Source organism: Mandrillus leucophaeus, unplaced genomic scaffold (assembly GCF_000951045.1).
Source record: "Mandrillus leucophaeus isolate KB7577 unplaced genomic scaffold, Mleu.le_1.0 Scaffold38, whole genome shotgun sequence".
Taxonomy (NCBI): Eukaryota; Metazoa; Chordata; class Mammalia; order Primates; family Cercopithecidae; genus Mandrillus; species Mandrillus leucophaeus.
The window spans coordinates 2,191,167-2,204,946 of record NW_012104031.1 but is presented as its reverse complement, the minus strand read 5'-3'; the positions used below and the strand labels follow the sequence as shown (position 1 = coordinate 2,204,946).

The window sequence follows — 13,780 nt, the reverse complement described above, 5'->3', positions numbered from 1 at the left end:
CGAGCCCCGAGCCCCGCGCCTGGCTGAGTAGTAAGTGCACCCCTCCGCGCCATGATCGCGCCGTCGCGCCCATCTCCCCAGCCCGCTGAAGTTTGACACTTGCGCCCCTACGTTTCTGGGCACCCACCGGCTCTCTTCCCTGCGAGTTTCCACCCCGTGCAAAGTTTTTCGAGGAGGGACGGACCCTCACCTACCCCCAACAACCCTGGGCAGAGGCGGCTCCTCCCTGGCCGACTTGGGTCCTTGTGGAGAGGGGTGGCAGCCTGTAAGGCAGTGCGTGGCTGTGTGTGTGTGTGTGTGTGTGTGTGTGTGTTTGTGTGTGTGTGTGTGTGTATGCGCGCGCGCGCGCGCGCGTTCACCACGCGAGTCGAGCTTAGGGTGCACCCCCAACCCGCTCCTCGCCGACCGCAGAGGACTAGGTCTTTCTCATTAGCCCGACTATGCGCCTAGTTCAAGGATTTCTCAGTGGGAAGCCGAGGCGACCTGCGCGCGTCCTGCGTGGGGCTCAGGTGCCTGCGACGAGGCGCAGAGCTCCTCCGCCATGGTTGCGTGGGGTGCTGGGGGACAGACGCGCGCCCCTTGCCACGGTTTCAGGGTCGTTCCCCAGCGGACCAGACTGGCGCCGCATCCTGTTTGTTTTCTGCTCCGGCTGCTCCCGTCCCACCCCCACCCCCACCCCAGGCTGCTTTTTACTACCCACACCTCCCGCCCTGGGATATCGTAGGTGAGCCTTTTCATCCCGATTCCGCTGCAAAGGCTGATCGCGCCTAGGGGTAGGGAGATGCGGAGCGGGTAGTCGCTCAGTTCCCAGCGGCTCGCCATTGTTTTCCCACCCCGCGCGTTCCGTACGTAAACACACACGCACACACAAGGTTGTGTGTGTGCGCCGGCTCTGGCTGCTTCCAGTCCCCAGGCGCGCAGGGATCGCCCGCGGGATTCGCCCAGCTGCCCGCATGGGTCTTCAGGCTGGAGGCGCTCCAGGACTAACTGGAGCTGGAGAGGGCAAGAGACGTGGGGGTTGCCGGAGAGTACCGGGCGGGGCAGTGAGCCGGGCCTGGGCGGGAAGTGAATTTTGAACTTCAGCCCTGGACCTTTCCGGGAGGACCCCGAACGCTGGAGCGGCGGCTCCCGCCCTGGAGGGCCCGCGGCAGCTGCAAAGACTCCGCTGGCGCTCTTGGCAGCCGCCACGGTGACAGAGGCTTGGAGGAAGCCGAAGAGTTTTCCTGGGAAGTTTGCTTTGACTCTCTGGGAATTTCCGGGCAGGACGCCTCGGCGCTGGCGCTGGCGCTGGTGAAGGGGTCTGGCCAAAGACGGCCAGAGACGATGCTGCTGGCTCTTGACCACTAGGCTGTACTTGGCTCTCAGTAGTCCAAGTAGGTGGGTCCCTACCTCCTGGAGTTCATGCCTTCCAAACCGGTATCCCCCAAACGATCACGACATGCCGGTTTCAAAGATGGGTGCATAACTCTGTTCGTTTCGCAGTCCTGGGAGGCAAGCTTGGTTCTGGCCGGGCGGCGCTCTCCGTCGAGCCAGGCCGCTCTCTGCCCTCTGCTCTCTGCCTTGGGCTTGGGGCGGTCTCCCTGCTTTCCGCGGTTCTGTTTTCGGACCCGGCCGACGCGGCTCCAGCCCGCTAGCTCCTTTTCTCCGGCTCCCCGGCTCCCAGGCTCCCCGACTCCGTAATCCGCGCCTCGGCGCAGTCGGGAGTCAGGGCCTGAGGCTGACCCCTGTTTCTACTGTGCTTCATTAGAAAGCACCTCGCAAAATGCTGGGATTCAGCACATTTGGATTCCAGTTCCCCATCGATGGGCAGCGTGGGTTCGGACTTTCCCGCATGCGAAATGGGTAGAGTAAGCAGCCATCTTTGAAACTGGCATGTCGTGATCGTTTGGGAGATACTGGTTTGGAAGGCATGATCTCCCGGAGGGTAGGGACCCACCTACCTGGATCATTGAGGGCCAAATATAGCCTAGTGGTTAAGTGTCCTGGAGCTGGAGTTAGATCCCAGATGCCCCTGGCGGTGTGGCTGTGGGCAATTTAACTTAACCTCTGTGCCTCAGTTTCCTCAGCCATAAAATAGGGTTAATATGAACGCTTCAAGGGGTTGACTTGAGGATTAAAAGCCTTAATAAAGTGAAACTGAGAACAGTGCCTGGTACATAATAAGTGCCAGATAAATATTAGCTGTTATTGCCATTATTATTTAACTGACCTTGTACAGAGCCCAGAAGAGCACTTGGCGTTTGTGCTCAACTAATGAATTATAATATCGCCCACTTCTGGAGACGAGGAGATCTTGTACTCTCTCCCACCCTTTCCTGATTCCAGCCCCTCAGATCAAACTTATCCTTCTTATTCCTTGTCTACTGCCATCTTCTTGAGTCTTTTTTCTTTTTCTTGTTTCCTTCCTTTCTCCCTCCCTTCACAATTTTTGTGAAAGCATTTCATTCCCTCCCTTCCTCATTCTTAAAAATCAATCTTGGCTGAACTGCAGTGTTCTCTCCATGGAAATCAGGTCCCAGGAAGGAAGTGTCTCCAAAAGGGTGTCCCTTGAGCATCCTCAGCCTGGGCTGCTGGATCAGGATTGGATGTGCATTTGTGTCTCTGGGGCTGGGTGAATTTCTAGAGAGAAGAGCCCAGGTGTCAGGGGCCCAGGGGAAGAATCAGGTGGGATGGGCTGGGACTGTCCCAGGAGGAGCCCTGCTCCCTGGGTAGCGCCTGCTCCTGCTGCTGGACTCACTTGGAAACATGGAATAGCACAGCTGTCTGGGTAGACTGGATGTGGGATTTGGGGTGAGGGGCAAAAGTGTCACCTCCAACTTTCCACTTGCAGTTGGAGGATTTTCTAGGAATTTGGGTTTGTCACAAGTTCCTTGTCTGATTCGGGATTCTGCAAATGCATAGCAGAGGTAAGGGGTGAGCTGAGGAACCAGGAGGAAGAACAGGGTGCTGCTGTCCAGCCACACTGCCTTGGACAACAGGCTCCTGTCCTCCTTTCTCAGACCCTCCAACCTCCACCCCAGGCATGGGGGGGATGGCCAGAAGGTTGCTTCTTCGTGTTGGCGATCCTGCAATTGGCAGTTTTTAGTTATGACAACTGACACTGTAGTCACCCCATTCACTCCTTCAACAGAAATTGTTGACCGCCTGCTATGTGCCAGGGCCTGTGCTACGCAGTGGGATAACAGGGGAGAACAAGACAGGCAGCGTGCCTGCCTTCAAAGAGGCGTCTTTCTATTGTGGAGAGACAGGCAGTAAATAATTTTAAGTAACCAAGACTATCAGACTATGACATGCAATGTGAAAGAAATACCACAGGGTGATGTGATAGAAAACATATGTAGGTCAGGCAGTGGTGGCCCTAGATTGGGAGGCCAGTGAAGGCCACTTGGGGGAGAGGACAGCTCAGCCCAGGCCTTGAAGGGTGAGGAGCCAGCTGCATAAAGACCTGGAGATGGGGGATTGCAGGCAGAGGGAATAGCAAATGGAACCCCCTAAGGCCAGAACAGGGGCAACAGCTATGTGGCTAGAGAGGAGAGACTGGAGAAATCAGAGAAATCAGAGGAGAGCCAGAGAGTAAGACTGATTAGGAGCCTGGATTTTATTGCAGGGTGATGGCAAGCCATCAGAGAGTTTTAAGTAGGGGAGTGACATGATCTGCTCCATGATTTTAAAAGATTATTTGGGACTAGTTGCCCCAAGGGAGGGAAATGGTGGCTGAGGGATGGGATGGAGAAAAGATTGTTTTTGCTGTAGACCCTTTCGTCCTTTCTGAATTTAGTACTGGGTGGGTATACAAACCATACCCCAAAACCTCCCCAAAACGTGGTTAATAGCAGTTTATAACCTGGAAAATTACATAAGAAGTGACAAAATCAGGATATAAAACTGCAGAGTACAGTCTTAATCTTGTACAGAGAATTGCAAGTGTACACATGGCCATCGTGCACACACGCATGGACAGAATCTGGGAGGATGCATCAGAATATTTACAGAGGTTAGCTCTGGATCCTAGACATATGGAAGGTTTTAATTTCCTTATCTCCCATTTGTTTTTTTACTTTTCTACAATGGTCATGAATTATTTTTATTTGTTTGCTTGTTTATTTGTTTGAGATGGACTCTCACTCTGTCGCCCAGGCTGGAGTGCAGTGGTGTGATCTTGGCTCACTGCAACCTCCACCTGCCGAGTTCAAGTGATTCTCCTGCCTCAGCCTCCTGAGTAGCTGGGACTACAGGTGTGTGCCACCACACCTGGCTAATTTTTTTGTATTTTTAGTAGAGACGGTATTTCACTATGTTGGTTTGGCTGGTCTCGAACTCCTGACCTCAAATGATCCCACCATCCTCGGCCTCCCAAAGTGCTGGGATTCTAGGTGTGAGCCATAGCACCCGGCCAAATTACTTTCATAAGTGAAAAATATGTACAACAGAGAGATCACTTTGGCTGCTAAGTAGTGAAGAGCTTCAAGGAGAGCAAGGATGGAATCAGGCAAGTTAGGAGGCTGACTTGATGACTTAGATTAGACTTGCTTGGGGAGGGCTTTCCACCTCCAACTCAGATTTTGTGATCAAGAGTGCCAGGGTCAGTCATGGATGATGTTCAGTGCTGCCTCGGCTCTGGAAAATACCCCACGTTCCACCTGCACCCTTATCCCCGTCATTCCTTCTGGTGGGAGAGTCCCATAGTGGGCATTTTGCTACTGTGGTAATTGGTAGACTTAGGAAAACACATCCACAGTGAGAAGGATTTAGGGTCAGGAGAAATATTTGTCCCATAACATCTCCGAGCCTCTGTTTTCCCTCCTGTGAAATGGGACGGTAGCAGTGATAATACCTTCCTTTTTTTTTTTTTTTTGGAGATAGAATTTCGATTTTGTTGCCTGGGCTGGAGTGCAAATGGCGCGATCTCAGCTCACTGCAACCTCTGCCTCCCAGGTTCAAGTGATTCTTCTGCCTCAGCCTCTTGAGTAGCTGTGATTACAGGCACCCACCACCACGTCCGGCTAATTTTTTTTTTTTTTTTTTTTTTTGGCAACAGAGTCTCACTCATCATGTAGTGCGTGATCTCAGCTCACTGCAACCTCCGCCTCCCAGGTTCAAGCGATTCTCCTGCCTCAGCCTCCTGAGTTGCTGGGACTACAGGCACGTGCCATGACGCCCGGCTAATTTTTGTATTTTTAGTAGAGACGAGGTTTTGCCATGTTGGCCAGGCTAGTCTTGGACTCCTGACCTCAGGTGATCTGCCCGCCTCGGCCTCCCAAAGTGCTGCGATTACAGACGCAAGCTACCGCCCCCGGCCAATACCTTCCTCTTAGAACTGTTGGGAGGCTAATGGCTGATGATGTCTGTAGCAACAGCGCTCCACGAATAGTAAGCTGGGGTTTGCTATTACCAGACAAGTGTTGGTTGAGCTAGGCCTATTCCACCAAGGGATCTAGGTGTCCTTGCCCTTGAGAGGCTGACACTGGATTCTACAAAGGTTTTCTCCTCTCTGGGGGTGCTTTGAGATTGGTCCTTATTGGGTAGCTCCCCTGGGTAAGTCTCCAGGAAGCTGACACCACCGGAAAAAGTGGAATTCAAATGCAGCTGTGCTCCTGAGCCCCCTCCCCCAGCCACATTCAGGGGTGAAGCTGAGTGTTTGAAAAGGGCTCTGTGCTGGGAGGGCCGGCCAGGCACACAGTAAATCGTGCTTTGAATGGGAGTTATTTTTGTGCTCAGTGTTTGCTTAAGAGGGCTCGCTCCTGCCTGAACTCGTTGCGGTCCTCACCCTTTGCTAGTCCCCTTTCTGGAACCCGGATGTGTCAGCCAGGGAGGCCATCACAATGCCTTTTACCAGATGGGGAACTAGACCCATGGAGGATTGCTTTCCCTCTCCTGTCAGCTCCCTGCCCCGAAGCAGGAAGGCACGCTCTGGATGGTGGTCTTTGCCTCGGTGACTGCCTGCCTTTTGACTGGCCTTTCCTTAGTTCTTGGGAAGACTTGGTTCAAAGATTGCTGCAGGCCAGCTCAGCAGGGTTCCTCCGACCTCTGTCAGCTTCTCTGATCAAGAGTGACTGCTTTTTAAAAAATGTAAATACTTTCTTGGAGGAGCAGTGATATGGTAGTTCCCTCCTAAGAGCACTTGTATGCCATGGACCCAACTTAAAGCCCCATGATGATGAAGCCTTTGCAGCTCCCCTAGGAAAAGATTTCTGAGCCAGGCGCGGTGGCTCGCGTCTGTAATCCCAGCACTTTGGGAGACTGAGGTGGGCGGATCACGAGGTCAGGAGATCGAGACCATCCTGGCTAACACGGTGGAACCCTGTCTCTACTAAAAATACAAAAAAAGTAGCCGGGTGTGGCGGTGTGCACCTGTAGTCCCAGCTGCTGGGGAGGCGGAGGCAGAAGAATGGTGTGAACCTGGAGCCTAGATCACTCCACCACTGCACTTCAGCCTGGGTGTCAGAGCAAGACTCTGTCCCAAAAAAAAAAAAAAAAAAAAAAAAAAAAAAAAAAAAAAAAAAAAAGCTACCCGGCCTGTGATCGCCCCAAATCAGGATATTTTTTTTTTTTTTTTTTTTTTTTTTTTGAGACAGAGTCTTGCTCTGCCTCCCAGGCCTGAGTGCAGTGGTGCAGTCTTGGCTCACTGCAACCTCCGCCTTCTGGATTCAAGCAATTCTGCCTCCGTCTCCTGAGTAGCTGAGATTACAGGCGTGCGCCACCATGCCTGGCTAATTTTTGTATTTTTAGGAGAGATGGGGTTTCACTGTGTTGGCCATGGCTGATCTCAAACTCCTGACCTCAGGTGATCCGCCCACCTCAGCCTCTCAAAGTGCTGGGATTACAGGTGAGAACCACCAAGCCTGGCCTCACAGCATAGAACCTTGTAGCTACAACCTGCTACTCCAGGTGGCTCTCCTGTCTTAGTGGGTGGCAGGAGGTCCTTCTTGCTTTTGGAAGACCCCTCTCCTTCCATGGACTGCGTCTTTTGTGAAGGAGGCCCTGAGGCCTGCCTCCCTGCTCACTCCTGGGAGGAGCACATTGTGGTGCTGTCAGGGAGGATCTCAATGGTCTCAGATGGAACAGCAGCGGTGGTCAGACCTCCTAGAGGCTGTGAGGTGAGGAGGAAGTGGCTGAGGTTTCCTCTGCCTCCTCCTGAGGTCATCCATGGGCAAACCAAAGCCCCAGGATGTGTTGTGTGTGTGGCCTGGTATCTCAGAGTGCTGAGTGTACACAGGATGTGCACAGCTAGGAGACGTCCCGAGATCTGTACCCACATGTTGAGGGCTTCAGCCAGGGGTGTTTTTTTTGGGGAAAGGAATGTGTATGGCATAGTAGAGGAAAAGAAGTTAGAAGTGGGGACAGTATCTCCAGCTGCCACCTTTCTTCCCAAATAGCTTTTGATACCCACACCCTTTTGGTCACAGGAAGTCTGACACTGGGAAGTCATCAAATTTGGAATTCAGTTCCCTCCACTCTCCCCGAAATGGTGGCCTTAGCATTTAAATAGCCTTGGCATGAAGCCCCATAAACTGCCCCAGGGATTGGGGCAGGGTTGGGGGGAAGGGTATTAGTGTTACCCCCCGACATTGTCCCCCTGTGTCTTCCGGGGACATGTCCAAGCTAGGGTGTCAGTGTTTTGGCTTGAGAGGAGAGAGAAGGGGCCACAGACTGGGCAGGAGCCCTCCTGGCTCCCCTCCCGCTCTGGTGGTTTTGGTCCTAATCCCTGCCTGCCAAGCCCAGAGCTCCCTGGGGGATCCGCCCCAGAGGAGGCCAGACTGTTCTCCTCCCCTCTGCCTTACCTCCCCCAGTCCCCGCCCCCTGCTTGACTGAGAATGGAATGTGCAGCCTGTGGAACAAGATGGGGTGAGAACTAGTTCTCAGAGGACCTTGGTCCCGCCCCCTCCCATCCCCCAACAAAGGGGGTGAGGAATCTGGGGGCAGGGCCTGCTCCCAGGTATGGCTGATGGTGCCCCGATGCAGACTCTGGTCCTGTGCTGAGTTGGTGCAGAGAAAGGCAGGTGCTGTGGGGGTCCAGGACTAGCCATTTGAAGGTTTTCTTGTAAGTCCAGCATGCGGGACAGGTGCTGAGTTAGAGGAGGTGCAGCAGGCAGAGCAGCTCCAACTCCAGCTCCTGTAACTGGGGGTGGTCAGTATTCTTTGTTGACTTCTTTTTTTTTTTTTGAAACGGAGTTTCGCTCTTGTTGGCCAGGCTGGTGTGTGCAATAGTGCCATCTCGGCTCATGGCAACCTCCACCTCCCAGGTTCAAGCGATTCTCCTGCCTCAGCCTCCTGAGTAGCTGGGATTACAGGCATGCGCTACCATGCCCGGCTAATTTTTTGTGTTTTTAATAGAGACGGGATTTCTCTGTGTTGGTCAGGCTGGTCTCGAATTCCGGACCTCAGGCGATCCGCCCGCCTAGGCCTCCCAAAGTGCTGGGATTACAGGCGTGAGCCACCGTGCCCGGCCATGACTTCTTTTTTTTTTTTCAAAGATCGTGGCTCATATTCATTTTCTTATTTCTGTAGTCTCTAAAAGTAATACAACAATGTGTAGCACCTTTGTCATCAGGATGAAAAGGATTTAAAATACATCTAATATTGCCAGATAGTGAAGCAGAAATGTCATCGTGTTTGTTTCCACGGAAGACCAAGAGGAGGCACGGTTTGACCAGTGCTAAGAGGGATCTGGCAGGAGGAGTGGTTGTGGAAATGTGTCAGACTGGGCTGATGCCCTTTCACGATGACAACTGAGTGGGCCCCATGGACCCCCTGGCGGGCTCTGGGGGCAGGGGTGGGGGGGTTGCCCGGGACTGATGGGGCCTCCTGCTTTGGCCCTGGCGCCTAGGAAAGGCCAGACAGGGAGGGGAGCCTTGGCGTGAGCTGCCTTCACACTGACTTAAAAGCATTAACTCTTGCCTGGCCACACAAGGCAGGACCTGGCATTCCTCAGAGTGGAGAGTGAGGAGGGTTTTCTGTCTCAGGCCTCAGCCTATGCGGGGTGTGAGGTCCCTCACCCTCACGCGAACAACCTCTCCCCACCCTCCAGCCCTATTGGAGTCTGAAGTCACTCAACCATCCCTGTGAGGTTTTGGTTCGGGCCTGTTCCATGAGGGTGGGGTAGGGTGGGGAAAGAAGGGGGAGTAAAAGGTAATGAGGAGGGGTGGAGGGAAGCCTGTGTGCAGGTACAGCCAGAACTCAGAGGCAGGTGGGGTGAGGGCAGTGGGGCTTGAATAGGGTGCTCTTGAAAGCAGAGGGAGTGGCCCCTTCAGTCCCTGCCATTTCTCAGGCTTGTGTGGCTCCTTGTTTCTTGGCTGCTGGTGGGGTGTGTGTATGTGGTGGGGAGAGGTGGCTAAGTGTGATGTGTGTGTGATTGTAATATGAGTGGTGTGTGTGTGTGTGTGTGTGTGGAGGGCCAGGTGTGTGTGCGTTTGTGGAGGACTGAGTGTGATGTGTGTATCTGTGAGTGTGATGAGTGTGTGTGTGGAGGGCCAGGTGTGGTGTATGTGTTTATGTGTGCAGACAGGCAGGGGCCTGTGCTCTTGAGACCCCGACCAGGCTCTTCCGACCTGTGGGAACCAGGCGGGGCCTCTGAGAACTCCAGGGAGACAGTGGGGACATTAGACAGATGTCAAGAAGGAAGGGAGAGTAGAATGGAAGAAAAAGGAAGAAGCAGAACAGCCCCACAGCTTCCGGTGCCCCAAGCAGGTTGGGGTTTTAATCCCAGTATATCTGGGGAGGGCCAGTAGTAGGCTATCACCCCCTTCCCTCCTTTTGCTATCAATTGGTTTCCAGGGCAATCATGGAACCCCAGCCATCCCCCTTGCCCAGGAGCACTTAATATGGCAGTGTCTGGCCAGGGCAAGGAGCTGAGGAAGAGAAGAGTGGTTGAGAAAGACTCAATGGTGGGCTCCCTAACTGGGGCTGGTGGGGCAGGGAGAGGAGGCCTCTCCTCTTAGTTGGGTAAGGTACCTTAGTCAGTAAACTCCTAGGGACTAGAACAGGAAACAGGGTCAGAGAACAGAGGAAGGGGACCTGTGTCAAATCTTGACTTAGGTAGAGGTGGGTAGCAAGAGGGCTTTCTCTTTCATATCTGAGGTAGACAAGGGATGGACTTGACTGCTCTCGGCCAGAGAATCCTTGAAATGGGTGTACAAGTCTAGGTGAATGGGCCTGTCTTAGAGTTGTGCAATGCACAGTCTGTACAACTGTACACAACGGCCTGTTGGAACTGGCTGAAAGCATCAGGAACCTTTGGTTTTCGTAATGTAAATTCCCCTTTTCTTCTACTGGGTTCACCTGACCTTAGATCCATACTCCTCACCATGGTGGCACTCTCCATTTGGGACTGATTTTGGCTATCTGTGTTGCCCTTTTCTGGGCACTGATTAACTTGAAGTTTGGAGAACCAGAATTGTGTGTGTGTGTGTGTGTGTGTGTGTGTGTGTGTGTGGGAAGGGGGGTTGTGTGTGAGTGTTGGTGTGTTTGGCAGTTTAGAGAGGGTCTATTGGACCGTTGTCACCCTTTATTGAGCCTGAGCCCTCTTGGGCCAATTGGCCACAGGTGTAAGGGACCTCCTGACTGCGGAGCCAGGACTGATGGGGTTTAGGAGCTCTCAGATGGGGCACGTAAGACTGAAAGGAGACACATGGGGAAGAGGGGAAGTTTCTGCCTCACCTGATAGCAACCTCTGCCCCAGGCCCTTCTTCTGTTCCTCAACTCACAGGGTCTTTATATTCCTGCCTTCTCTCTCCACCTCCCACCATCTAAATTCATCCATTCCTTGCCCTTCAGGATCCGTGCTCCTTGATCTCTAAGGAGATAGCTTGGCTAGTTAGCTTTACCAATCTAGGTGCATGGACAGATTAACAGGTAACTCCAGAAGCACATTGGCCTTTTAAGCAGCCACGGGGCCTTACTAATCCAAGAGGTGATTGAAAAGCAGGAACTTGGGGTGGAGATGGAGTGGATGTTGGGGCCTGTAGGGGCCTTCTCCGGTCCTCCGTCCCTGAGGCAGGTATGTAGGGAGCACCTGCCTTGTGGCTATGCCGGGCCACCCTGGGCTGGGGCTGAAAGACCATGAGGCCAGCACAGCCCTTACACAGCTTTGAGAAAGTGAAGTAAGTAACTGATACCAGTACTGACAAACCGAGGGGAGGGAGGGACAGGGCAGGATGCTTCGGGAGCGCCCACACCAGATTTGGGCAGCCAGGGAAGGTTCCCTGAAAGACATAACATAAAGACCTGGAGGGTGGGGGGAGAGAACAGGTCAGAGGGAGGAGAAGGTCATAAGCGCAGGTCCCCTCCACATCTCCCAGCGGCCCCACCTGGGCCTCTAAGGGCATATCAGATGGTCCTATTCCTCACCAAGGACTCGGGCACACTATGACTTTGCGGGGAGAGTGAGTACTGGGCATTTGAAGACAAGGTGGCCAGGGGCTCCCAGAGCTCAGGGGCCTTATTCAGCTACAAGTTGTGTGTGCCAGCACAGGGGAGGAGGGGTTTTGGTGTGCACTAACATACATGGGGGCCCTGCCTATGGGGGCCCTGGGGATGGGGGCTGCCTGTGGTGTGGTGCTGTGGGTTCAAGCGGGACTTGGGCACTGTGTGGTGTGTGGCCCAAGCTGCTGGGGGATTGAAACCCCAAGCCTCTCGAAGGCAGCTGTGGGGGGTGCAGGATTGCTAGGGCCAACTGCAAATTAGCCAGGCTGGCATTAAATGCCTTTGCTGCCTCTCTCCTCCTGTCCCTCCCTACCCTCCCGAAAATCAACAACTGTGTCAACAGCAGGGTGATTGTGCTTGGCCAGCAGCCTCCAGGGCTGCCAGGACCAGGCAGGTGCTGGCAGGGGCTGCTGGAGCCCCACGCTGGGAGCAGGCTGGGCCTAGCTGCCAGGGCTGCAGGATAAACAAGGCCGCACACAGGCTGGGCCGGGAGGGAGGCCACAGGCAGGCAGGAGGCGAGAACAGGTGTCTCAGGAGCTCTGTAGACACAAAGGGCCTCTTGTCTCCTCCTTCCTGGCCCCAGGGAGCCGCCCCCCTCCTCCCTCCTCTCAGACCCCGCCCAGAGATCAGTGACCTGGTCAGCAAGGGGGTGCTGTCTTCCAGATTCACCCCCTGCCTCTCAGGGTTTGTTGTTCTTGCTTGAGACAGAGGTGAGACCGGACCATGTGGGGGTGGGGCGCATTAGCCCGAGAGGCAGGAAATCTGCCTCTGAGCGAATCCACTAGCTCTGAGGTCTCTGTGTGTCTCAGTTTCCTTGCTGGAAAGACAGCAAGATCTCTTCCCCCTGGGACACCCAAACGTGAAATGGATGGGAGATGGGAAAGCATCTGGAGCTTTGGGGAAGAAAGATGTGGTGAATGTCAGGAGTGATGGAAGCTAGGGTGAGACCTAAGAGATTCCAGGTGGGATTTAGGGCAGGAGGTGGCCGGGGTATGGCAACCCTCCTTCCTGCTCACCTATTTCTAAAGCAGATCTTTACAGAGCACCTACTGTGTGCCAGCCACTGCACTAGGAACTGGGGAGGACATGGAGAATAATACAGTACCAGTATAGACAGACAGGCAGCTTCTGGAGCCAGGCTGTCTGTGTGATCTTGGGTAAGTAATCTAACCTAAACATAGAGATGATAACAACTGTACCTGCCGCAGGCTCATGGGGCTATTGTGATGGTGAAATGTAAAGATGTAAAGTACAGAGAAAGGATGTAAAACAGTGCCCGACATATAGTAAGGACCATTTAAAAGATGCCTGTTATTGTCCCTCTTCCTGAGAGCATATTAAGGACTCAAATCTAGTCAGAGCCTGGCGGGTAGAGAGGTAAACAAATAATGGCAGGTTGGTTAAGTACTAGACACCAGTGATGTCCAAGGTCTCTAGGATGCCCTGGAGAAATAATGAACTCTTCTAAGATTGTTTGGAAGGGACTTATAAAGGACATCTAGGCTGAGTTTTGAGTGAGATATAAGAGTTTGCTGGTCAAGAATGTGGGAATTACAAAAGCAGAAAGTGCATGTTAAAAAAAAAAAAAAAAAGAGCCAGGCATGGTGACTCACGCCTGTAATCCCAGCACTTTGGGAGGCCTAGGCGGGCAGATCACGAGGTCAGGAGATTGAGACCATCCTGGCTAACACGGTGAAACCCCGTCTCTACTAAAAATACAAAAACAAAATTAGCCGGGCATGGTGACGGGCGCCTGTAGTCTCAGCTACTCCAGCCTGGGTGACAGAGTGAGACTGTCTCAAAAAGGAAGAAAGAAAGAAAGAATGTAGGAAGTGCCTTCTAGGCAGAGACACCATGTGAGGTGTGAAAGTATGAGTGTGTGCCTGAAGTATATGGTTGTGAGCACAGCTGGAGGGGTGGCCTGGGCCAGGTGTGGAGGGCCTGTGCAGCCTACCAGATGTGGAGCCATTTAATTTCTAATTTCTTTGAGCCATGTTTTCTTTATCCATAAAATGGGATAATGGTTCTCCCTTGTGGCAGGCTGATGGTACGGGTTAGAGAAAGATGTGTGCTGGGTGCACAGTTAATGGTAGCTATTTAGGTCCCTCTGTGATCTGGCGCATGTCCGAAGCCTGTCTGGGCCTTGGTCTCTAGATCTGTAACAAGGAGACAATGGTCTTTCTCCTTCCTTCCATGACTTCTGCAGATGCAAAAGGGCCAGGCTGCCCATCACCTGGGTAGATAAGTCAGGCTGGGAGGCCTAGGACTGCTTGCCTTATACAGAGGGGTCAGGTGCCCGCCTTCCCAGGGGCACCAGCTGGACCCTACTGGACTGAAGAGGAGGGAGCCTGACTCCATG

General features: G+C 53.3%; 1 protein-coding gene across 1 annotated transcript in view; it reads left to right on the top strand.

Moving 5' to 3' along the window:
* The first annotated feature begins 360 nt into the window (after positions 1 to 360).
* SOX13 (SRY (sex determining region Y)-box 13) overlaps positions 361 to 13,780 on the top strand; it is a 53,917-nt gene continuing 40,497 nt past the window's right edge. Inside the window, exon 1 of the mRNA XM_011990460.1 lies at positions 361 to 724. Coding sequence (XP_011845850.1) covers positions 441 to 724 — 284 coding nt within the window. The 5' untranslated portion in view covers positions 361 to 440. The remainder of the gene's footprint in view (positions 725 to 13,780) is intronic.